The sequence below is a fragment of the Haliotis rubra genome, unplaced genomic scaffold (assembly GCF_003918875.1).
Source record: "Haliotis rubra isolate DU_JTF1 unplaced genomic scaffold, ASM391887v1 Scf2, whole genome shotgun sequence".
Classification (NCBI taxonomy): Eukaryota; Metazoa; Mollusca; class Gastropoda; order Lepetellida; family Haliotidae; genus Haliotis; species Haliotis rubra.
In genome coordinates, this window is record NW_025766002.1 from 5,188,232 (window position 1) to 5,212,656 (window position 24,425).

Here is a 24,425-nt window from a genome sequence, read left to right on the forward strand (position 1 = left end):
GTTTAACGTCTTTTGGTTTGACGCGGTCGGGGATCGAATGTGATCGACCTTCTGCTCATAGGGCGGACGCTCTAACCACTACACCACGGAGTCGGTCGACGAGGCTGTAAGTCAACTGACGGAGCTTGCTAAATGAAGTCTTTCACTAAGGCCACATCACACCGGTGTGATCTGTATATACTCTGGTGCATAGCAATCTAGTTTTCGGTTATAACCCTAATTAGTAACAAACATGGTACCGAGTCTGTGTAAACGCTGCCTGAACATGGGCAACTTATGGAGATGTGATCAACTATTCTTGCCTCAGCAGGTACATATTGTTCGTTAATCGTATTTGTAGATTGATTTTTTTCGGCTAGATATGCACAGAATGGAACTTGTAATGTGAAAGTATTTTATTTTAATATAATCATAATCAATTGTTACAAAAGAATATGAAGCTTAATATAGCATGGCACACAAACATATTGTCTTATCTTTGTGGTTGACATAACGCACGCCAATAAGGCATTTGTATTGCATAAGAAATATTGCACTGTACGAGAAATAGAGTGAGTGAGTGAGTTTGGTTTTACGCCGCTTTTAGCAATATTCTAGCAAAAATCACGGCGGGGGACACATGAAATGAGCTTCACACAATGTACCCATGTGGGGAATCGAACCCGGGTCTTCAGCGTGACGAGCGAACGCTTTAACCACTAGGCTACCCCACCGCCCCCCTGGAAATGGAGGGGTTAGTTCTAATACACAGGGAGTACTATTGAAATATCATTTTTCAGCTAAATAAAACTTCCTGTTTGTGCTGATTGTGATAGTCTTTACAGAATGCCTGCTCTTTGAAAAGATGGCCAAACAAATGTTCGCTCCTTTTCAAATATTGCTGACATGAACGTTGACCGTCAACCTAAATAAAGATGAGTTGGGCTAAAATATGTCTCATCGGCATTATTCCAGACATATAGTGACGAGATCAAGTCATTCAGAAACATTTATCTCGCATACTGAAACAATCTCAAGAGAATGAGTGAGTGAGTTCTGTTTTGTGCAACGTTTGGCAATAATCAAGCTAAGAATTGGCTTCAGTGAATGAAGAATGAGCTTCACACATTGAAGAATACAGGGAAATCGACAAGCCGACCCAATCCAGAAACCACTAGGTTCTTTGGTACAAGAGCTCTTTAAGAGTCCATTATTTAGTATCAATTTACTAACATTGAAATTGCACCCAAACAACAGAACAAAAGTCAGCTTTGAAACATGGAGCCATTAATACCTTGGCGATTTGTTTGGGGCGATCAAAGTGCTAACAAACTGCACTATAGATAGACTGAAGCTATTACGTTTAGTTATATCAACACATCAGGCGACATCTGAGTTATTGTCGGATGATAGAATGTTCCAACTGACACGTGGTGCTGATTTTCCAGCCGCTCCATTCGCCATACAAAGGGACACCACTCTGTTAGTACTAAACTCTCTTTAGCAAATCAACTTCCCAAGGAAGAGGCATTTCACAAATGATTATTACAAGGCAACTGCCGAATATCTGACAACTGACGGTTAAACGACTTAACCGCAAATACCGCGACTCCTTTCTGATAGTTTTTGCCAAATCTCCTTTGGCATTTGTGTATACAGGAGTGAGTGAGTAAGTGAGTGAGTTTGGTTCTAAGCCGCTTTAAGCAATATTCCTGCAATATCACGGCGAGGGACACCAGAAATGGGCTTCACGCAGTGCTCCCATGTGGTGAATCGAACCCGGGCGTGACGAGCGAACCACAAGGCTACCCCACTGCCCCGAATGTACAAGAACTGTATTTTATGGACGATGTTCAGATGAAGGGGTAAGAAAGTACTCCTAAACGTCGGGTGTCCATCCATTATCAGAAACCTGACGTCAATGACTCGTGTGTACTCTAGGGCGAGGTCATGGGGAAGTGATTATGCCCCACAGCGCTGGTGTTAGTTGTGACGTCACAGAACTTCAACCGTGCCCCCCCCCACCCCCACCCCCCCACCCCCACCCCAACATGCTATACAAGACGCTGATGGAGTTGACTGAGCGGTGTTACATCCGTGTGAGACAATAAAAGTGGAATCGAAATCCGATATCCTGGATACCCTCTTCGATATCCCAGTCATCCTCAGGGACGTCATAGTCATGCTCTGCGACTTTGACCACGGTAAACTTGTTCCCTAAAACAGAGTCACACAGTTGTTTTTGAAAGAGCAAAATCTATAGGACAATTATCCAAACTATACGTCATCACGGATAAGTGTCCACCGAAACAGGTTATCCATATGGATTACGTGACAAATAACCCCAGGAAAACTCCATAAATCATGTTATTATCTTCTTTGCATTATCAATAGGTATAGCATCAAATAAAGCGCAGTTACTTTATTCCAGTAGAAATACTTTATAAAACAGTAAACATAATACTTTTGAACATTTTATCTATAGAAATATTTTACCAAACACTTCCGGGACATCTTCGATGTGGAAACTATAGGGCGGACCTGTAAGCACAGAGAAAGCATTGAGTGTGCAGAATGAGAAAATATACTCATGGAAACAAATAAGGGAACACATGAAAATACAAGTGTTCCTTTATTCTTTTCCAGGTTTCTTCACAAGGTATAGTATGTATTGCACTGTGAGTGAAATTCTGAAAATAAATAAAGGAACACTTGTACATTCATGTGTTCCCTTATTCGTTTCCATGAGCATATATCCATCCAGATTTGCGTGTTAAAATATTGTAATTAGTGAGAAGATAATTATTATTATACTGATATTGAGGTATTGTTTTTTTTATAATATTACATTTATTACGAACCTTGGACATCGGATAATCGAATTGTACTGTAACCATGTGGAGAAACAAACCCAGATGTTTGGCATGACGAGCTATCGCATTCTCCACAAGGCTTCACCCTGATACACTCGTATTTGTATGGCCTCGAAGTATTTAATGACAGATTGTATTGAATCATGAGATTGTATTGAATCTGATATGCATACCTTCAAATTTCGTTTTGTCAAAGACCAGTGTCTCGAGCAAGTAGACGCAGTTTGGTTTGAGCACGCTGTTAATGGCGGTCATATACCTGAAGAGAGAAGGGCGATATATGTCGACCAATACAATGTCGGAAATATATTCTAGTTTAGGGTTAGGAGTATAGCCGAAGGAATAGCGGAGTGTGATTCTGTTACATCAAATCTATTTAAAGGTCACCGTACTCCATAAATATATGGTGACTTGAGACGCCCTTTGCAGCGTCCTTGCATAGGATACCAGTATCTCCATATGCATCTCGTGCCGCCTCTTTTGGGTAAGTGAGCAAAGTTTGGTCGACGCCGGTTTGAACGGTATTACAGTCATATTACGACGTGTTAGGGAGTGTGTTTCAGGTTTATGCCGCTTTTAGCAATATTCCCTCAATATCACGGCGGAGGACACCAGAAATTGGCTTCACGCATTGTACCCATTTGACGAACCGAACCCGGGTTTTCGGACGTGACGGGCGAACGCTTTAACCACAAGGCTACCCCAACCCCTTACACGGCGTGTTAACTTTGGTGGAAAGACACACGGGATACTGGTCTCATTACAAATCTATATAACATTTTTGTGAATGGGATAAGAATCCACCTCCACAGGATTCTGGCACGCCCAAGGGAGGCAAGTCTGCTCAGCCAGCGAACTGCATCACCTTAGCCGTTCAACCGGCCTGAACACTGGCGTGGTTCGATTCTCATATTGGATCAAACTGGTATTACTGTGTCAGTCTAAAAATATATAAAATAAAGTCATAACTCCGTATAGTCGAGTTGTATGGTATAATGTATGCATTTTACCGGTCTCTGTCTCGAACATCGATAGAGCCAAGTGACCCGGTGTCCCACACAACATCAAACAGACCCTCCAGGTTTCTGAAACATATATAGATGTGTGACAACAAATTACTAACGTGGAACCGTATATGCTTGTGAAAAAGGGTTGCAGGTTTTATCCTGACCTGGAAGTGAGGGGGGTGAGCTCGGTTTAACGCCTCCTTTAACAATATCGCTCAATTACATCCAGGTCGTCCTTGGTGAAATACGACGACACGGGTATTTTGCTGACAAAACGTCGAAATAAGCAGGGCGAACAGAGAATCGAGCTCTCGATCTTATGCTCCTGACGCAACAAAGGGACGCAACTCTTAAAAAGACGATGATGACAACCTCGTCCATTCCTGCTGGGATATCCAGTGACCTTGCACACCTTTCCAAACAGACCTTTGTCAGCGGGTCTGTTTGGTCCAGGTTCGAATCCTCAAGGTCAGTATGGGGTCAAAATATGTTCATGTACTCACTTAATAGTACAAAGTCTTTAAGTTATATCTTCTGTGTACGATCTTTCCTGAAAACTAGCTTTACGTATGAAACCATATTGCTGAATTATATGGGATTATATATCGACAGAGAGCAGGGATTATGTGAAAGTTCTTAATATACTTACTCGTTAAAATCGTAGAAGTTGATCACGTAGAATTTGAGGGCACCATCCGTTGACTGTCAACATTCGAAACATTCATATCAGCAACTTGGAAAGGTTGTTTTAAAAGACCTTCCGCATCAGATAGAAATGCAAATATCCATTGATTTATCTCTTACATATCTTTGTTGATTTAAGCAGTAAATACTTCCTGGCTCGAGGCTCGAGTGAGTGATTGAGTGAGTGCGTGAGGTTTTTATTCGAACGGTATCACGGCTGGGACACCAGACCAACGAAGACATTAACCGTCAGGCTAAGTCTCCTGCTCGAAAAGTCTTTGATAACACAAGACTCGAAGGAGTGAAAAAGACAAGAGCTTTTCTTCCAGATTGTAGAGAAAATGTGCCGTCATAATGGCCAGCTTTTGGTTGGTTGGTCTCACCCTGTAATACTCCAGCTATATGGCAGCTGTAAATAATCGAGCCTGGACCAGACAATCCAGTGACCAACAGCATGAGCATCGATCTACGCAATTGGGATACGATGACATGTGTCAACCAACTCAGCAAGCCTGATCACCCGATCCCGTTACCTCTTACGACAAGCATTGGTTACTGAAGATCAATTCTAACCCGAATCTTCATGGGTCAATATCCAGATGTACTGAACGCTTGGTCGCAATAAGCTGAGGAAAGGGCGTTAGGTTAACTTTGTTTTTTTTGGGTTCCAACAAGGAAATACAACGAACTGTTGGAGATATAAAGTATCTGTAGTGTGTCATATGTTGCCATAGTGACGCCAAGTACCTGATATAGTTTCCCCTGCACGTGCGGAAGGTCATGCACTGTATGGGGGATCTGGTTCCGGTCAAAGAACAGTCTGGCCGCCACCTCGGAGATGTCCACGCCAACCACGCTGTGGCTACGCTCAACAAACCTACAACATGAGCTGTGGCTTTACTGCTTCTGGTCTGTACAATCTGATTAGGTCAATACATAGTACACGTACGAGCGTTAAGTCACACTACAGTACGTATTACGATCATTAGATCTCTATAAGTACACATTACGATAGTTCGGTCTCGATGCAGTACGTATTTTGATCAAAAGGTCGCGATAAAGTACTTCCTATGGAAAGAATGCAATAACGTACAATCATAATCACAATACAATTAGTATTACGTCACAATACAATACGGTACGTGTTACAATCATGACATCACGATACACAAGTATTATGCTTGTGAAGTCACGACATATAATACAAGAATGAGATACAGCCACCGTGTCCTTGATGAATATGAATATTGAATATTGAAGAGTCTGAAATGTATTTCTGATGAAAATGTACCGGGGGGCATCGTATTTACGATTGGTCAGCATGTGTTCAGACGAACCCTTATTCGTGTTACGTTCACAGATGGACGATCTCCCGATAGTTCGTATTTAAAGTGACGCCACAAAGGTTCTTAACTCACCACTTCATATCCAGACATGTTCCACACAGAGGTACCAGGATTCTCAGGTGCGGGCGTCCATCAGTCAGGTCATGGAAATGTTCCACCAGACATCTGGACCACATAAAGAGTGTACAGTGAAATCACAAGTCCCAAAAAGTCTGATAAAGGTCGCAAATAATACTTGTCTACAAATCATGACGTCTATGAATAAGGTGATGCCTGCCCCCTCAATCTGGGCTGCTGTTCTAAGCGATCATAGTTAACAGCTTTAGAAATCAACGTCGGTCCTTAGGCCCGAAGCCGACTGAAAACCACTCGGACCCACAGCTTTTGTTTTCTGTAGGTCCTTATGGACAAGAGCATTTTCATCCCCTGTAACTAAGAGTAATATTTTTCAGAAAATATCTATCATGGAAATTACTTATATTGTAGCTAAAATATAGGGCCTGCACACTCTTCTCAGGACTCCCAACCTTTTATTGTTCTGAGTCCTTAGGGCCTGCAGCCTTTCAGGGTTAAAGGCAAACACTTTTAGTTTATCGATCATAATAATCGAATGATATCATTACTTTGCCGAACAGAATATGGACCAGAAACGATAAAGGATAACGGTCGTGAAGAATATAGTTTTGAATAACCGATTGCAAAGACAAGGCTCGATGCCTTTAACGCAGGAAGATATATATACTTGCTGACAAAACTATCAGCAAAGCAAACATGCTGTGAAGATGGTGGGCAACTTACGGGTCCGGGTGTGTATCCACCAGCGATCCCAGGGTTCCATCGTCCCAGGATTTCAGCCAATCATCAATGCGTTGCTGTGCGTCGTCTACCGAGACAACGGATTGGGAAGATTCATCTGGACAGTTCTCCGTCATCGGGGTCGATTTGGCACCTCACATCTACATTCACAGTGATAACAGATATACTTAACTGGTCAAGCAATGACCCGAGTACAATCATTTTCACCAGTGAGAGAACAGTTATAGAGTGGAAGCCCGTAAATCCAGACGTTAGTGTGCGTCATTGTTCGGATAAATAATATAGATGTCCGAATGAATGCATTTTTGAATTGAATTTGAATTATTAACGTACCTAAAATACCTAAAAATGTATTCGTTCAGCGTTGTATGGTGATATACCTTCAGTTGTTGGCAATCTACCGCCTGTCTTGTCATGTATAGTAAACTTTATTTAATTACTAGTTTTAAACTTATATCTGTGATAATCTAGTTGTTTTACTGTCCTTTGTTGACAGGGTTTTTATGATTTACCTTGAATTATTATAATTCTATAACTTGATTTGGTCACGATATGGTTGAAATAAGGCTGATGTGACTTAAAATCTTAACTCACTCACTCACCTCACTGTTCAACGCTGTCTAGACGCGTGGCTTTTTGGATCACTGTGGTTAACAAGATTACACCATGTAAAGCCTACGGTAAACTGACGTTTATCCAGTTGAGCCGAGTTCGGGGTGTCTATATCACCATAACTCACACCGAAATTTGACCATGTACCCGTGGCTTTGGATACCAGGGTCTAGATTTTCGAAGTTCTCTTAGCGCTAAGATAGTCGTAAGTGCCATACATTAACATTAACTTACGACTATCTTAGCGCTAAGAGAGCTTCGAAAATCTAGGCCCAGACTGACTTAGATCGTTGCTGTTTTTGTGCCTTACCCGTTTCACCGAAGTGTCATGAAGATGTGATGGTTTTTCCAAAGTATCACAGTGTGAACAACGGTCATTTTTATTTTTTAGCCATAAGCAGATTTAACACACGTTAGTTTGTCTGACTGTCGGTACTACACTAAACCGACCTGCCTTCTTGCGGGGCCGACACCCTGTGAGTATATCCTTCAGCCCAACGTGTAAAAGTATTCCCGTGAAGGTCCGGGTTAGAATATTGATCTTCAGTAACCCATGCCAATCGGGATCGGGTGGTCAGGCTCGCTGACTTGGTTGACACACGTCATCAGTTCCCTGCTGCGCAGATAGATGCTCATGCTGTTGATCACTGGACTGTCTGGTCCAGACTCGATTATTTACAGACTGCCGCCATCATGATGGCTGGAATATTGCTGAGTGCGGCGTCAAACTATACTCACTCACTCACATGTAGAAGTCAGCACAGGAATTTCACACTACACAGGCATAGGTTGCGAAAATTGATGAACACATATCGGATCAAACCATCTGTTAAGTAAATCTGATCTTTGACTTTTCCTCTGAGCACGGACACTGCTGTACAAACTTGGGTCCTGTTCGGAATACTTCCCCGAGAGGATATTTCAGTATAAGCACAAATACGTTGAAAGGCGCGAATAGCGTACGTCGAGGTAGGCAACCTCCGGGTGGGCTTTTAGTATTTACCTCTCCCATCAAAGGTTAAAATATTTATGAATTATATAAGGCTTCCCTCTATTATGTAAACTAAGCATTATATACTCATGCCAATAATGGTTGTCACCCCCCCCCACCCCACCCCCACACCACACACACACACACCCTCTCCAATTAAACAAATAGAAGGGGGTGACAACCATTATTGGCATGAGTATAATAAGGTCATCATCACGAGGCGCAACTTTAGTCGTTAAAACGATGTTTCATATACAATTGAGGCCCAAGTTGTGCAAATTTAAATAAAAACACGAGGTCATGAAACTACGTCTCCCCACTGTGAACCTGGTCACAGTGACAATGACACACTATAAACCAAATCACCGAGCCTCACCTCCAAATACATTTAGTTGCCTCAACCAATGTGATGACTGGGGACGTATCCGACCAGGAATTTCCACGAGGTACCTGTTATAAAAATAAAGCAAGGATATGTTGAGGTACATAAGAGAACGCCAAATATCTTAAATTATTCCTTACCTTCAAATAAAACACCTGCCCTAAGGGACCGTTCATAATTTATACCAGGGGGTTGAGGATGATTATATTTTATGGAGAAGCATGTATAATGTGAATGACACCCCTAAATTTATGTAAAAGCAAGTGACTCCCCTGCATGTCATGTATGTACAAAATCAATGACCCCCTCCCCTTCCAATATTTTTAAGCATAATTTTAAAATATTTTTAGGTACAAAATTGCTGACCCCCAAACGTGTACAAATTTGATGACCTCCCTACCTCCCCAGAACAAAATGGGTGAACCCCCTTAAAATCATCTCTCTCTCACACTCACTCACTCACTCACACACACACACACACACACACACACACACACACACACACACACACACACACACTCACTCTCTCTCTCTCTCACACACACACACACACACACACACACACACACACACACACACACACACACACACACACACACACACACACACACACACACACACACACACCACCACCATCACACCACCACCACCCAGCCATAAATTATGAACGGTCCCTAACATCGTCAGATCGCTGTTGCCTTTCACTCACGTGAGCGCCTCAAACGTTGCTCCACTAATACCCAGCTATAATCCCAGGTCCTTCATCGTCAAATAACATCTCTGTTCAGATTCCACAAGGAAGTATTATCACGCAGGAAGGAAATTATGAGTAAACAGGAAGAACGTTCTGTGAAGTCACCTATTTTCGCTATCTATAAACTCACAAAGCTATCTCCATGACCGGGCTATTCAATGTTTAAAGAGTGGTCTGAAATGTTGAAAGGATTCAACGCTGTTAAGATATAGTGACTGAGAGAGTTGGGATTTACGCCGCTTTTAGCAATATTACAGCAATATTACAGCAATATCGCTGCGGGGGACACCAGAAATGGACATCACACATTGTACCCATGAGGGGAATCGAACCCGGATCTTCGGCGTGAGGAGTGAACGCTTTAACCACTAGGCTACCCTACCGCTCCACTGTTAAGATAACCTTTTATAAGACATTTTCAGCTCGTGGAAGACTTTTTTTCTCCATTTTATTGAAATCCACAAGCACAATGAATTGCGTCATCATGGACCACCTTATCCCTCCCCCAGGTTTGAGAAAGATCAGAAAACTCTGACATTGTTTATATTTGTCTATTTACTATTGTTTCATATCTAACTTGGGGGATTTGGGGGGTATTTTTTCAAAACTTAACGAAATAAATCATACATAGTGAATGAATATTGTTTACTGCAGTCATATTCCAACAATCTCACGGATGTAACCTGTTTTAGTCACGGCATAGCTGAAATTTTGCCCATGTGACTATATAATTCACTCACTCCCTCCCTCCACTCCCTCCCTCCCTCCCTCCCTCCCCTCCCTCCCTCACCCACCCACCCTCCCTCACTCACTCACTCACTCACACACCACCCACCCACCCACTCACTCACTCACTCACTCACTCACTCACCCACCCACTCACCACTCACTCACTCACTCACTCACTCACTCACTCACACTCACTCACGGGGGTCTGTACACAAACATGTCTGGATCACAGCACCAGTGTTTGAATTAAGACATGAACAACGACCAGCGAATAACAGATCCACTTTAACAGGTTTACGACCACCGTGGAATTCTCGGGACTCCTTCTGTTCCTGAATGAATTACGCATTTCGTGTAACCATGGTTACAAGTGTGTTTGTACGTACACACAGAAAACGTTTAATTAACCTACAAAATCAGGTCATATTGATTTTAAGTATTCGTTCAATTTAAAATTGAAACAAAACTATACATACGCGCAGTTGTTCACTGCAAAACTGAAAATCTAAGTTAAGACAAAGGAATATACACGTATTTGCTGGATTAAAATAAAAGGGAGAAAAAAATATGTCAGGAAGCATTATTTCACCTGTAAGAATTATGAGTGAATCACTTTCGATAATTTCTAATCACAACTTTTCTGTGCCGAGTATATTTTCCATTGCTATCTCTGTGCACTATACGGCAATAGTTCACCCCGTTATAACACACCCACTATACCCGCCGTGCGTTATGATGAGACTATTGACCTCACCTTGCTGTGTCAAGTGTGTGTGTAACACACGGGATAGGAGCGGCGTCAAAGCAAGAGTTATCATAGATGTGTGTGGATGAAGAGAGGATCTGTGCTACAGCCCACGAGGCACAGGTCGTCATGAAACCTATCACATTTTTCTTTTTGTAATTTAGATGATGAGTTCAATAGGTGTGAGAATACGTAGCATCTGTCCTACCTTGATGACGATGAGCCTGACAATTCACCCTCTCTCACAATCCACGTATGTCCGTTGTGCGCATGAACACAGTTACCGTTAAGTATGAAATAAGTGTCGCGTTGTATATGCAGATTCGTAACGGTGTTCTGACTGATTTTATCATTGAAGGACGAGTGTGGTTAGAAGGCTGCAGCCTGTGTCTCTCTGTGTGTACATGTATGTGTTCGCTCTTATACTATTCCTGACTGATTTCGGTTTTATTGTTCTCGACCACTAACATGCATTACTTCAATCAATGACTATTCTGATCTTGGCTTGACCACGAGGTCAGGTGTCCGAACTTGATTGTAATGTGCAGATGGTGGTGGAGTATTATTCCATCCCATCCCACAGGATACCACGGTGGTAGCAGTACTTGAAGGTATAACGGCTGGTACGAGTTTGCCTGGTTGTACTTGTGTAGCGTCAGACTCCGTTCATCACCTGATCGACCCTTGAAGGTCCTTCATTGGTCTTCAGCGACCCATGCTTGTAACGGGATCGGGTGGTCAGGCTGGCTGACTTGGGTGACAAAGGTCATCGTATTCCAATTGCGTAGATCGCTGTTCATGCTGTTGATCACTGGGTTGTCCAGACTCGAGAAACAGTATAAGATCAGGTTAGATTAATCTCGACAACTGTTTGTTCCACCTACATGTATTTTCTGCAAATATAAATACATTCTTATCTGTACCCGCCGTGGTATAGCTGGAATATTGCTGAAATAAGCGTAAACTCTACTCACTCACTCACTCACTCACTAACTTATTTGTACGTCATGCTTTCTATTGCTACATTTAGAGGCCCGTGTGCAGACATCGACGCGATGTGTGCTTTATAGAACATGTTGAATTAAATTCCCCAGTCTGTTTTGAGGTTCACTGGTGTACGAGTGCTTATGTAAACAATCATGTATGGGTGTCATTCGGGACTATATCATAAGTTAACTGGGACCGCTTCGAAATTTGCTACAGTGACGGTCTAAGTTTATTTTAAACATAGAGCTCCGGAAGCAAGCTATCGTTGCAGACAGCTTTTGCTAGAGACATATGATCGGTGGTTCGAATCCCGATTCGTCCTTGAATATATTTCTTGGTTTGTCAGCTCCATATATACTTGTGCTCGTGACGTAACGTAAAAGTGTAACATCAGCATCACTTTTGATCGGAAGAAATTTCAGAGTGATTAACAAATATAAAATTTTTCGACACAACCCCCCAAAAAACATTGTTGACAGATGTTCTTTTAAATAGATATTTAGGTTCAGTTGTAAATAAAAACATATCTATCGCAGCTGAAAAAATATCCAGTGTCCATACAAAATCACCGTGAAGTTGTGTAGCAAATTCTTGTTCACGATTAAGGATTGTTTGTAGAAGTGATTCTCCTTCTTTGTCATACTTTATACAAGATATTACATGGTGTTGCTCATCTTCCAAGGCGTTACATGTTTCACAGAGCGGGCTTCGATGAATGTAAACCCTACAACTAATTATAATGTGAACAAAGAATGTATTCACAAACAGAAATATATACATGCTCATGATTAAAGTCAGCCAAATACTAACTCAAATCTTGGGCATAGTTTGTCACGTTTTGATATTTTATCAGTCGAGTTAAATATTTCATCATATGTATACTTTAAGACAATAAGACAAAAAATGTTCAAAAACAACGTGTATTTTGTAAAAATTAGAGTCATAATTAGGTCAAGAAATATACGTATCTAACTCAAAACTACATAAATACAAAAATCCACATGAAGCCTAGAGCTAGTATAATTCTAAATTTCAGCTTTAGTTACAGGTTTAATTACGAATTTTAATTAGATAACATTATTTCTGGAGCTAAAATTAATGCCATGCAAGTCACTTCCTGCTGGTACGTGGTACGGATGTATATATTTCTATGGCAATGCCTACCAGTGACCAATTTCAACATTTCAAGCCTTGTGTAGCTGGCACCTTGCTTTAGTTCTGTGACCAGTCCTCTCAGGAGTGTGTGAGTGAGTGATCATGAGTATGGGTTTACGCCGCTTTTAGCAATATTCCAGCTGGGGACACAAGAATTGGGTTTCACACATTGTACCCATGTGGGGAATCGAACCCGGGTCTTCGGCGTGAGGAGCGAACATTTTAACCACACAGGTACCCCACCGCCCCAGTCATTACTGGACCTGTCATGTATCTCTATAAGGTCATAAATTGACTGTCTGACTGAGTTTGGTTTTACGCCGCTTTTAGCAATATTCCAGCAACATCAAGGCGGGGGACACCAGAAATGGGTTTCACACATTGTACCCATGTGGGGATTCGAACCCGGGTCTTCGGCGTGACGAGCCAACGCTTCAACCACTAGGATACCCCAACGCCCCGTCATAAATTGAGAGTGGGTGTATTTCAATATTGTATTTCTTAATAATACGTGAACGCTTTGGTCACGTGATTCAAGGTTATTTGTGTACATTAACACTCACACGTACTCTGGCTAAACAAATATATCCATCACGTTTAACAACACGACAGATTTGACTATTCTAAGCAATGTCATCGTATAATGTAAATGAACTTTGTGTGAGGATTCGATGTATATTTCGAAAATTAAAATGTTAGAATAAAAGCTGATTCATCTTTTATCAAATCCCCATCGTTTACCACAAATATTGTTTTACTATAACTGTACTGAAACTGGTTTGGCTTCAGCGATATTATATATTTTCTGCTTTTGATACGCTCCCTCGCCTCTCTCTTGACAGCCGGGTAGGAAATCGCCCCTTCAAGTGTCTGCAGTCATGCGCAGTACAACACGACGATCACATTCAGAGGTTGGGGAGAATAACGCTGCTTCACTGTTTTACCTCAGGTCAGTAAATCCCTCACTATGTGTAATCCATTCGGGCTCCTCTGATGACGAACTGGGTAAATGTGTTTACATATTAATCGTCCGGACATGATGTGTAATGTCACCTTGACATTGATGTGCAGACGTGACTGTGCTAGGGGTCGGGAAGGCTCGGTATTCTCCAGTCTCTTGATTCATTCTTGAATGAGCAGCGGCAGTGCAAGGTAGGTGCTTCCATTCTCTGGCCGAGCCATGCCATACGTGAAAGATGGCACTTGTTGTTACCAAGCCTGGTTCTCGGCGTTAACGAGTAACAGTTTTTTGGTTTATCCATATTAAAGTACGTCATGATATCTCTGTGTGCGTGATTATGAAACTAGATACACGCGTCTATGTGGGTGAAATAATCTTGAACCGACCTCAAACGCTGTTACATGTTGCTTCCAAATATTGAGAACATACTGAAGATTTGCGATATGTCAAACACGTGTTACAGCTCTAGCACTCTTCAAATAACACGAGGCGTTGTGGGGTACAAAGATAGCTGTGTTTATTCTCACGGTACAACTTTGTGGGTCAGGGTGTACAGTTCACACACAGTTTACATAGTACGACAGATATTACAAGGTAAGGCGGCGAAGTTAGGCTAACACTTGGGCAGTAGATGGGCTGGATTGGCTGGCCAGCGTTCGTCCTTTGTCGCAGGCTCACCTTTCTGCTGGTCTGTCCACGCCCTTTTCGCTGTCTGTCGGCTCCTTCACTGTACTCTGCAGTCTCCCTGTAAGGCAGATGAACAACGAATATCTAGGTGGGCGATTCCCATGGACATAATCTGCTGGTCATATTTTGACGCGCTTGACCTATCTCGGACGTGTACACGATAAATAGTGTTACACATGGCTTAACGGTCAACTGCAATTACCACAGGATTAACTCGAGTGAGTGAGTGAGTATGGTTTTACGCCGCTGTTAGCAATATTTCAGCAATATCACGACGGGGGACACCAGAAATGGGCTTCCCATGTGGGGAATCGAACCCGGGTCCTTCGGTGTGACGAGCGGACGCTTTAACCACTATGCTACCCCACCGCCCCGGATTAATTTTACAAACCCCAGTAAATACAGTAACGTGTTCGCTCCTATACATAATCTAGTGTTATGATCTGATGTAGAGACATTGTTTTGTTAGTGTGTTAGGATTATGAACTCCTGAATAATATTGAAGTTGTATTATACCATGAGTGAAAGCCCTGATAATGTGACTCATTCAGTGAATATAAGCCTATTGACTGACTGACTGACTGAGTTTGGTTTTACGCCGCTTTTAGCAATATTCCAGCAACATCACAGCGGGGGACACCAGAAATGGGCTTCACACATTGTACCCATGTAGGGATTCGAACCCGGGTCTTCGGCGTGACAAGCCAACGCTTTAACCACTAGGCTACCCCACCGCCCCCTATTGACATGAGGTGGTGAATATGAGTGAAATAGTATAAGCCGGTGGGAATAAGAAAATTGAGGTAAGGCAGTGAACATAAGTGAGTGAATGTGAGGCAGTGTTTTAAGTGAGTGAGTCAGTTTAGTTTTACGCCGCTTTTAGCAATATTCCAGCAATATAACGGCGGGTTACACCAGAAATGGGCTTCACACATTATACCCATGTGGGGAATCGAACCCGGATCTTCAGCATCGAACGCTTTAACCACTAGGCTATCCCACCCAATCAAGCGACTATATATGAGTCAGTGAATAGGCAGTGCAAACAATACGCACATATTGACTGTCCAATCAGAGAAGGTTTTACAATCATTTGGAGTAAAATATAATTTAATAACGAAAATAACGGCAATATATGTTACAGGGGAACTATTAGATTGGAACTATGTCGAAGAAGGAACGTGCGCGACCTGGCCACTGGCATGTGTCTGAGACTCCGGAGGGAAGGATTGAAGACTGGCTGACGGAATGGGAGAAGGGTCACTGGGACTTCACCTACACGGAGCCCGGTCCGTAAGTATACGCAGGGTAGAGTAGGTCGGGCACTGGGACTTCACCAACACAGAGCCCGGCCTGTAGGTATACATAGGGTAGAGTAGGTCGGGCACTTGGACTTCACCTACACGGAGCCCGGCCAGTAGGTATACACAGGGTAGAGTAGGTTGGCCACTGGGACTTCACCTACACAGAGCCCGGCCTGTAGATATACTTAGGGTAGAGTAGGTCGGGTACTGGGACTTCACCTATACGGGGCCCGGCCTGTTGGTATACATAGGGTGGAGTAGGTCAGGCACTGGGACTTCACCTACACGGAGCCCGGCCAGTAGGTATACATAGGGTGGAGTAGATCGGGCACTGGGACTTCACCAATACGGAGCCCGGTCTGTAGGTATACATAGGGTAGAGTAGGTCCGGCACTGGGACTTCACCTATATGGGGCCCGGCCTGTAGGTATACATAGGGTAGAGTAGCTCCGGCACTGGGACTTCACCTACACGGAGCCTGGCCTGTAGGTATACATAGGGTAGAGTAGGTCCGGCACTGGGACTTCACCTTCACGGAGCCCGGCCTGTAGGTATACATAGGGTAGAGTAGGTCCGGCACTGGGACTTCACCTACACGGAGCCCGGCCAGTAGGTATACATAGGGTAGAGTAGGTTGGGTACTGGGACTTCACCTACACGGAGTCCGGCATGTAGGTATACATAGGGTAGAGTAGGTGAGGCACTGGGACTTCACCTACACAGAGTCCAGCCAGTAGGTATACATAGGGTAGAGAAGGTCGGGCACTGGGACTTCACCTACACGAAGCCCGGCCAGTAGGTATACATAGGGTAGAGTAGGTCTGGTACTGGGACTTCACCTACACGAAGCCCGGCCAGTAGGTATACATAGGGTAGTGTAGGTCGGGTACTGGGACTTCACCTACACGGAGCCCGGCATGTAGGTATACATAGGGTAGAGTAGGTGAGGCACTGGGACTTCACCTACACGGAGCCCGGCCTGTAGGTATACATAGGATAGAGTAGGTCGGGCACTGGGACTTCACCTACACGGAGCCCGGCCAGTAGGTATACATAGGGTGGAGTAGGTTGGCCACTGGGACTTCACCTACACGGAGCCCGGCCAGTAGGTATCCATAGGGTTGAGTAGGTGGGGTACTGGGACTTCACCTATACGGGGCCCGGCCTGTTGGTATACATAGGGTGGAGTAGGTCAGGCACTGGGACTTCACCTACACGGAGCCCGGCCAGTAGGTATACATAGGGTGGAGTAGGTCGGGCACTGGGACTTCACCAATACGGAGCCCGGTCTGTAGGTATACATAGGGTAGAGTAGGTCCGGCACTGGGACTTCACCTATATGGGGCCCGGCCTGTAGGTATACATAGGGTAGAGTAGGTCCGGCACTGGGACTTCATCTACACGGAGCCTGGCCTGTAGGTATACATAGGGTAGAGTAGGTCCGGCACTGGGACTTCACCTACACGGAGCCCGGCCTGTAGGTATACATAGGGTAGAGTAGGTCCGGTACTGGGACTTCACCTACACGGAGCCCGACCAGTAGGTATACATAGGATAGAGAAGGTCGGGCACTGGCACTTGAACACCCACACGGAGTCGGCCTGTAGGTATCCATAGGGTGGAGTAGGTCAGGCACTGGGACTTCACCTACACGGAGCCCGGCCAGTAGGTATACATAGGGTGGAGTAGGTCGGGCACTCGGACTTCACCAATACGGAGCCCGGTCTGTAGGTATACATAGGGTAGAGTAGGTCCGGCACTGGGTCTTCACCTATATGGGGCCCGGCCTGTAGGTATACATAGGGTAGAGTAGGTCCGGCACTGGGACTTCACCTACACGGAGCCTGGCCTGTAGGTACACATAGGGTAGAGTAGGTCCGGCACTGGGACTTCACCTACACAGAGCCCGGCCTGTATGTATGCATAGGGTAGAGTAGGTCCGGTACTTGGACTTCACCTACACGGAGCCCGGCCAGTAAGTATACATAGGATAGAGAAGGTCGGGCACTGGGACTTGAACACCCACACGGAGTCGGCCAGTAGGTATACATAGGGTAGAGTAGGTCGGGTACTGGGACTTCACCTACACGGAGCCCGACCAGTAGGTATACATAGGATAGAGAAGGTCGGGCACTGGGACTTCACCTACACGGAGCCCTGCCCGTAGGTATACATAGGGTAGAGTAGGTTGGGTACTGGGACTTCACCTACACCGAGTCCGGCATGTAGGTATACATAGGATAGAGTAGGTGAGGCACTGGGACTTCACCTACACAGAGTCCAGCCAGTAGGTATACATAGGGTAGAGAAGGTAGGGCACTGGGACTTCACCTACACGAAGCCCCGCCAGTAGGTATACATAGGGTAGAGTAGGTCTGGTACTGGGACTTCACCTACACGAAGCCCGGCCAGTTGGTATACATAGGGTAGTGTAGGTCGGGTACTGGGACTTCACCTACACGGAGCCCGGTATGTAGGTATACATAGGGTAGAGTAGGTGAGGCACTGGGACTTCACCTACACGAAGCCCGGTCAGTAGGTATACATACGGTAGAGTAGGTCGGGCACTTGGACTTCGCCAATACGGAGCCCGGCCTGTAGGTATACATAGGGTAGAGTAGGTCCGGCACTGGGACTTCACCTACACGGAGCCCGACCAGTAGGTATACATAGGGTGGAGTAGGTCGGGCACTTGGACTTCACGCCACGGAGCCCGGCCTGTAGGTATACATAGGGTAGAGTAGGTCCGGCACTGGGACTTCACCTACACGGAGCCCGGCCTGTAGGTATACATAGGATAGAGAAGGTCGGGCACTGGCACTTGAACACCCACATGGAGTCGGCCTGTAGGTATCCATACGGTGGAGTAGGTCAGGCACTGGGACTTCACCTACACAGAGCCCGGCCTGTAGGCATATATAGGATAGAGAAGGTCGGGCACTGGGACTTCACCTACACGAAGCCCGGTCAGAAGGTATACATAGGGTAGAGTAGGTCAGGTACTGGGACTTCACCTACACGGAGCCCGGCCAATAGGTATACATAGGGTAATGTAGGTTGGGCACTGGGACTTCACCTACACAGAGCCCGGCCAGTAGGTATACATAGGGTGGAGTAGGTTGGGTACTGGGACTTCACCTATACGGGGCCCGGCCTGTTGGTATACATAGGGTGGAGTAGGTCAGGCACTGGGACTTCACCTACACGGAGCCCGACCAGTAGGTATACATAGGGTGGAGTAGGTCGGGCACTTGGACTTCGCCAATACTGAGCCCGGCCTGTAGGTATACATAGGGTAGAGTAGGTCCGGCACTGGGACTTCACCTATATGGGGCCCGGCCTGTAGGTATACATAGTGTAGAGTAGGTCCGGTACTTGGACTTCACCTACACAGAGCCCGGCCTGTAGGTATACATAGGGTGGAGTAGGTTGGGTACTGGGACTTCACCTATACGGGGCCCGGCCTGTTGGTATACATACTGTGGAGTAGGTCAGGCACTGGGACTTCACCTACACGGAGCCCGACCAGTAGGTATACATAGGGTGGAGTAGGTCGGGCACTTGGACTTCGCCAATACGGAGCCCGGCCTGTAGGTATACATAGGGTAGAGTAGGTCCGGTACTTGGACTTCACCTACACAGAGCCCGGCCAGTAGGTATACATGGGATAGAGAAGGTCGGGCACTGGGACTTGAACACCCACACGGAGTCGGACAGTAGGTATACATAGGATAGAGAAGGTCGGGCACTGGGACTTCACCTACACGGAGCCCTGCCCGTAGTTATACATAGGGTAGAGTAGGTCGGGTACTGGGACTTCACCTACACGAAGCCTGGCCAGTAGGTATACATAGGGTAGTGTAGGTCGGGTACTGGGACTTCACCTACACGGAGCCCGGCATGTAGGTATACATAGGGTAGAGTAGGTGAGGCACTGGGACTTAACCTACACAGAGCCTGGCCTGTAGGCATATATAGAATAGAGAAGGTCAGGCACTGGGACTTCACCTACACGAAGCCCGGCCAGTAGGTATACATAGGGTAGAGTAGGTCGGGTACTGGGACTTCACCTACACGAAGCCCGGCCAGTAGGTATACATAGGGTAGTGTAGGTCGGGTACTGGGACTTCACCTACACGGAGCCCGGCCTGTAGGTATACATAGGATAGAGAAAGTTGGGCACTGGGACTTCACCTACACGGAGCCCGGCCAGTAGGTATACATAGGGTTGAGTAGGTGGGGTACTGGGACTTCACCTATACGGGGCCCGGCCTGTTGGTATACATAGGATGGAGTAGGTCAGGCACTGGGACTTCACCTACACGGAGCCCGGCCAGTAGGTATACATAGGGTTGAGTAGGTGGGGTACTGGGACTTCACCTATACGGGGCCCGGCCTGTTGGTATACATAGGATGGAGTAGGTCAGGCACTGGGACTTCACCTACACGGAGCCCGGCCAGTAGGTATACATAGCGTGGAGTAGGTCGGGCACTTGGTCTTCGCCAATACGGAGCCCGGTCTGTAGGTATACATAGGGTAGAGCAGGTCCGGTACTGGGACTTCACCTATATGGGACCCGGCCTGTAGGTATACATAGGGTAGAGTAGGTCCGGTACTGGAACTTCACCTACACAGAGCCTGGCCAGTAGGTATACATAGGATAGAGAAGGTCGGGCACTGGGACTTGAACACCCACACGGAGTTGGCCAGTAGGGATACATAGGATAGAAAAGGTCGGGCACTGGGACTTCACCTACACGGAGCCCTTCCCGTAGTTATACATAGGGTAGAGTAGGTCGGGTACTGGGACTTCACCTACACGGAGTCCGGCATGTAGGTATACATAGGATAGAGTAGGTGAGGCACTGGGACTTCACCTACACAGAGTCCAGCCAGTAGATATACATAGGGTAAAGAAGGTCGGGCACTGGGTCTTCACCTACATGAAGCCCCGCCAGTAGGTATACATAGGGTAGAGTAGGTCTGGTACTGGGACTTCACCTACACGAAGCCCGGCCAGTAGGTATACATAGGGTAGTGTAGGTCGGGTACTGGGACTTCACCTACACGGATCCCGGCATGTAGGTATACATAGGGTAGAGTAGGTGAGGCACTGGGACTTAACCTACTCGGAGCCCGGCCTGTAGGCATATATAGGATAGAGAAGGTCGGGCACTGGGACTTCACCTACACAGAGTCCAGCCAGTAGATATACATAGGGTAAAGAAGGTCGGGCACTGGGACTTCACCTACACAGAGCCCGGCCTGTAGGTATACATAGGGTAGAGTAGGTCGGGCACTTGGACTTCACCTACACTGAGACTGGTCCGTAGGTATACATAGGGTAGAGTAGGTCGGGAACTGGGACTTCACCTACACGAAGTCTGGCCCGTAGGTATACATAGGATAGAGAAGGTCGGGTACTGGGACTTCACCTACACGGAGCCCTGCCCGTAGGTATACATAGGGTAGAGTAGGTCGGGTACTGGGACTTCACCTACACGGAGTCCGGCATGTAGGTATACATAGGGTAGAGTAGGTGAGACACTGGGACTTAACCTACACGGAGCCCGGCCTGTAGGCATATATAGGATAGAGAAGGTCGGGCACTGGGACTTCACCTAAAAAAAGGCCGGACTTTAGGTATACATAGGGTACAGAAGGTCGGGCACTGGGACTTCACCTACACGAAGCCCGGCCAGTAGGTAAACATAGGGTAGAGTAGGTCGGGTACTGGGACTTCACCTACACGAAGCCCGGCCAGTAGGTATACATAGGGTAGTGTAGGTCGGGTACTGGGACTTCACCTACACGGAGCCCGGCCAATAGGTATACATAGGGTAGTGTAGGTCGGGCACTGGGACTTCACCTACACAGAGCCCGGCCTGTAGGTATACATAGGGTAGAGTAGGTCGGGCACTTGGACTTCACCTACACTGAGCCCGGTCCGTAGGTATACATAGGGTAGAGAAGGTCGGGTACTGGGACTTCACCTACACGGAGTCCGGCATGTAGGTATACATAGGGTAGTGTAGGTGAGGCACTGGGACTTCACCTACACAGAGTCCAGCCAGTAGGTATACATAGGGTAGAGAAGGTCGGGCACTGGGACTTCACCTACATGAAGCCCCGCCAGTAGGTATACATAGGGTAGAGTAGGTCTGGTGCTGGGACTTCACCTACACGAAGCCCGGCCAGTAGGTATACATAGGGTAGTGTAGGTCGGGTACTGGGACTTCACCTACACGGAGCCCGGCATGTAGGTATACATAGGGTAGAGTAGGTGAGGCACTGGGACTTAACCTACTCGGAGCCCGGCCTGTAGGCATATATAGGATAGAGAAGGTCGGGCACTGGGACTTCAGCTACACAAAACCCGGACTTTAGGTATACATAGGGTAGAGTAGGTCGGGTACTGGGACTTCACCTACACGAAGCCCGGCCAGTAGGTATACATAGGGTAGTGTAGGTCTGGTACTGGGACTTCACCTACACGGAGCCCGTCCAATAGGTATACATAGGGTAGTGTAGGTCGGGCACTGGGACTTCACCTACACAGAGCCCGGCCTGTAGGTATACATAGGGTAGAGTAGGTCGGGCACTTGGACTTCACCTACACTGAGACTGGTCCGTAGGTATACATAGGGTAGAGTAGGTCGGGAACTGGGACTTCACCTACACGAAGTCTGGCCCGTAGGTATACATAGGATAGAGAAGGTCGGGTACTGGGACTTCACCTACACGGAGCCCTGCCCGTAGGTATACATAGGGTAGAGTAGGTCGGGTACTGGGACTTCACCTACACGGAGTCCGGCATGTAGGTATACATAGGGTAGAGTAGGTGAGGCACTGGGACTTCACCTACACAGAGTCCAACCAGTAGGTATACATAGGGTACAGAAGGTCGGGCACTGGGATTTCACCTACACGGAGCCCGGCCAGTAGGTATACATAGGGTAGTGTAGGTGGGCACTTGGACTTCACCTACACGGAGCCCGGTCCGTAGGTATACATAGGGTAGAGTAGGTCGGGCACTTGGACTTCACCTACACGGAGCCCGGTCCGTAGGTATACGTAGAGTAGAGTAGGTCGGGCACTGGGACTTCACCTACACGGAGCCCGACCAGTAGGTTTACATGGAGTTGAGTAGGTCGGGCACTGGGATTTCATCTACACTTCCTTCCTTGATTAATATTAAGATTGTAATATTTGTTCCAAAATCATTAGTGTTTCGATACTGAGAACTCTTTTTGTGCAGGAATCTGGCGAAATACTTCGAGAAAGTCACAGATGGACGGAAAGGTCTGAAAATCCTCCTTCCCCTCTGTGCCACGACCTACGACCTGATCTGGTGTGTATTTCTGTTTGGCTTCACAGGCTTCAGGCTTCAGCTAAGTACACTCAAACACAGGCGCTGCGACAACTAAGCGAGCTGACCAGTAATTCTTTTTTCTGGAACTGTCGGATACAAACGATCAAACAAAACCACAAGAAACCAAAACTTTCAAGTTTCATACTTCGGTCATGGGTGACGTCAAGTTAATTCCAGTCTCGAAGATTTCTAAAGTTTGTTTGTTGTTTGTTTAACGCCGCACTCGGCAATATTCAAGCTATATGGCGGCGGTCTGTGACGGGCGTAACAGTGTGTGGCGTAGACGGAATGAGAGTCAACATATCCTGAACGTCAGACAGAACGATCGTTGTGGGGAATGGCTCGGTTGGTTGGCTCAGACAATCTAGTGATCAACATCATGAGCATCGATCTACGCCAAAGGGATACCATTACATTTGCCAACCACTTTGCACGGTACAGTAAGCAGACTGTCGACTATCTAGAATGTCTGAACACCGCTTCTCAGCGGAAACCCTAGGCCTGCTTTCAATAAATCAGAAATCACAGACTGATGTGCTGATATTCGATGTACCGATTTGCACCAATTAGTCACGCGTGTATCCACTTATTTTTGGTTCGAATCCCACATTTTCACTTATATTTTGATGAGATATGGTTTGTCAAAAAGGGGAAAGGACCGCTAGGATTTCGTCTATAGCTGTACCGATACCACATGTTTATATCGGGATTATAGTATGAGCAAAACAACTTGGCTCTCAAAAGAGCGGATTTATATCCCATTAGGAACGATAGGGTAGCCTAGTGGCTAAAGCGTTCGCTCGTCACGCTGAAGATCGGGGTTCGATCCCCCACATGGGTACACTGTGCCAGTTTCTGGTGTTGCCTGCCGTGATATTGCTGGAATATTGCTAAAAGCGGCGTAAAACCATACTCATTCACTCACCTGCATTAACCCACGAAAGGATCATAACCAATAAGCTGACAAAGATTTATAACTTTGAAGGATACTTCATATGTCCTTGTCACCAGTAAATGTCTAAATGATTTTACCACAAATA

General features: G+C 46.0%; 2 protein-coding genes and 2 long non-coding RNA genes across 10 annotated transcripts in view; 2 read left to right on the top strand and 2 right to left on the bottom strand.

Moving 5' to 3' along the window:
• LOC124275411 lies at positions 1 to 1,094 on the top strand. Its single transcript, XR_006898267.1, has 2 exons — positions 1 to 568; positions 1,026 to 1,094. It is a non-coding gene; the product is annotated as an uncharacterized LOC124275411 (long non-coding RNA).
• On the bottom strand, positions 626 to 15,613 carry LOC124275415. Its single transcript, XR_006898272.1, has 3 exons — positions 15,581 to 15,613; positions 15,426 to 15,427; positions 626 to 1,691 (listed from the first exon to the last, which is right to left on the bottom strand). It is a non-coding gene; the product is annotated as an uncharacterized LOC124275415 (long non-coding RNA).
• Positions 2,026 to 11,150, bottom strand: LOC124275402 (thiopurine S-methyltransferase-like). 5 transcript variants are annotated; one of them, XM_046710963.1, is made up of 10 exons: positions 11,127 to 11,144; positions 8,685 to 8,758; positions 6,688 to 6,845; positions 5,962 to 6,054; positions 5,291 to 5,420; positions 4,509 to 4,561; positions 3,863 to 3,937; positions 3,026 to 3,111; positions 2,476 to 2,520; positions 2,026 to 2,196 (listed from the first exon to the last, which is right to left on the bottom strand). In XM_046710963.1, exons 3-10 carry the CDS (start codon positions 6,819 to 6,821, stop codon positions 2,069 to 2,071), a joined length of 744 nt encoding a protein of 247 aa, XP_046566919.1. In that variant the 5' UTR covers positions 6,822 to 6,845; positions 8,685 to 8,758; positions 11,127 to 11,144; the 3' UTR covers positions 2,026 to 2,068. The 5 variants fall into 5 exon arrangements, with proteins under 5 accessions (XP_046566919.1, XP_046566918.1, XP_046566921.1 ...); XM_046710962.1 differs by lacking the exon at positions 11,127 to 11,144 and adding an exon at positions 9,400 to 9,682; XM_046710965.1 differs by lacking the exon at positions 8,685 to 8,758 and having other exon boundaries at positions 11,127 to 11,150.
• The window catches only part of LOC124275399 (probable thiopurine S-methyltransferase), a 16,104-nt gene continuing 5,559 nt past the window's right edge, over positions 13,881 to 24,425 (top strand). The window contains exons 1-3 of one of the 3 annotated variants that reach the window (XM_046710954.1): positions 13,881 to 14,009; positions 15,853 to 16,001; positions 23,272 to 23,364. In XM_046710954.1, the coding sequence (XP_046566910.1) occupies positions 15,874 to 16,001; positions 23,272 to 23,364 (221 nt within the window). In that variant the 5' untranslated portion in view covers positions 13,881 to 14,009; positions 15,853 to 15,873. The other 2 variants (XM_046710957.1, XM_046710955.1) reach the window with 2 other exon arrangements.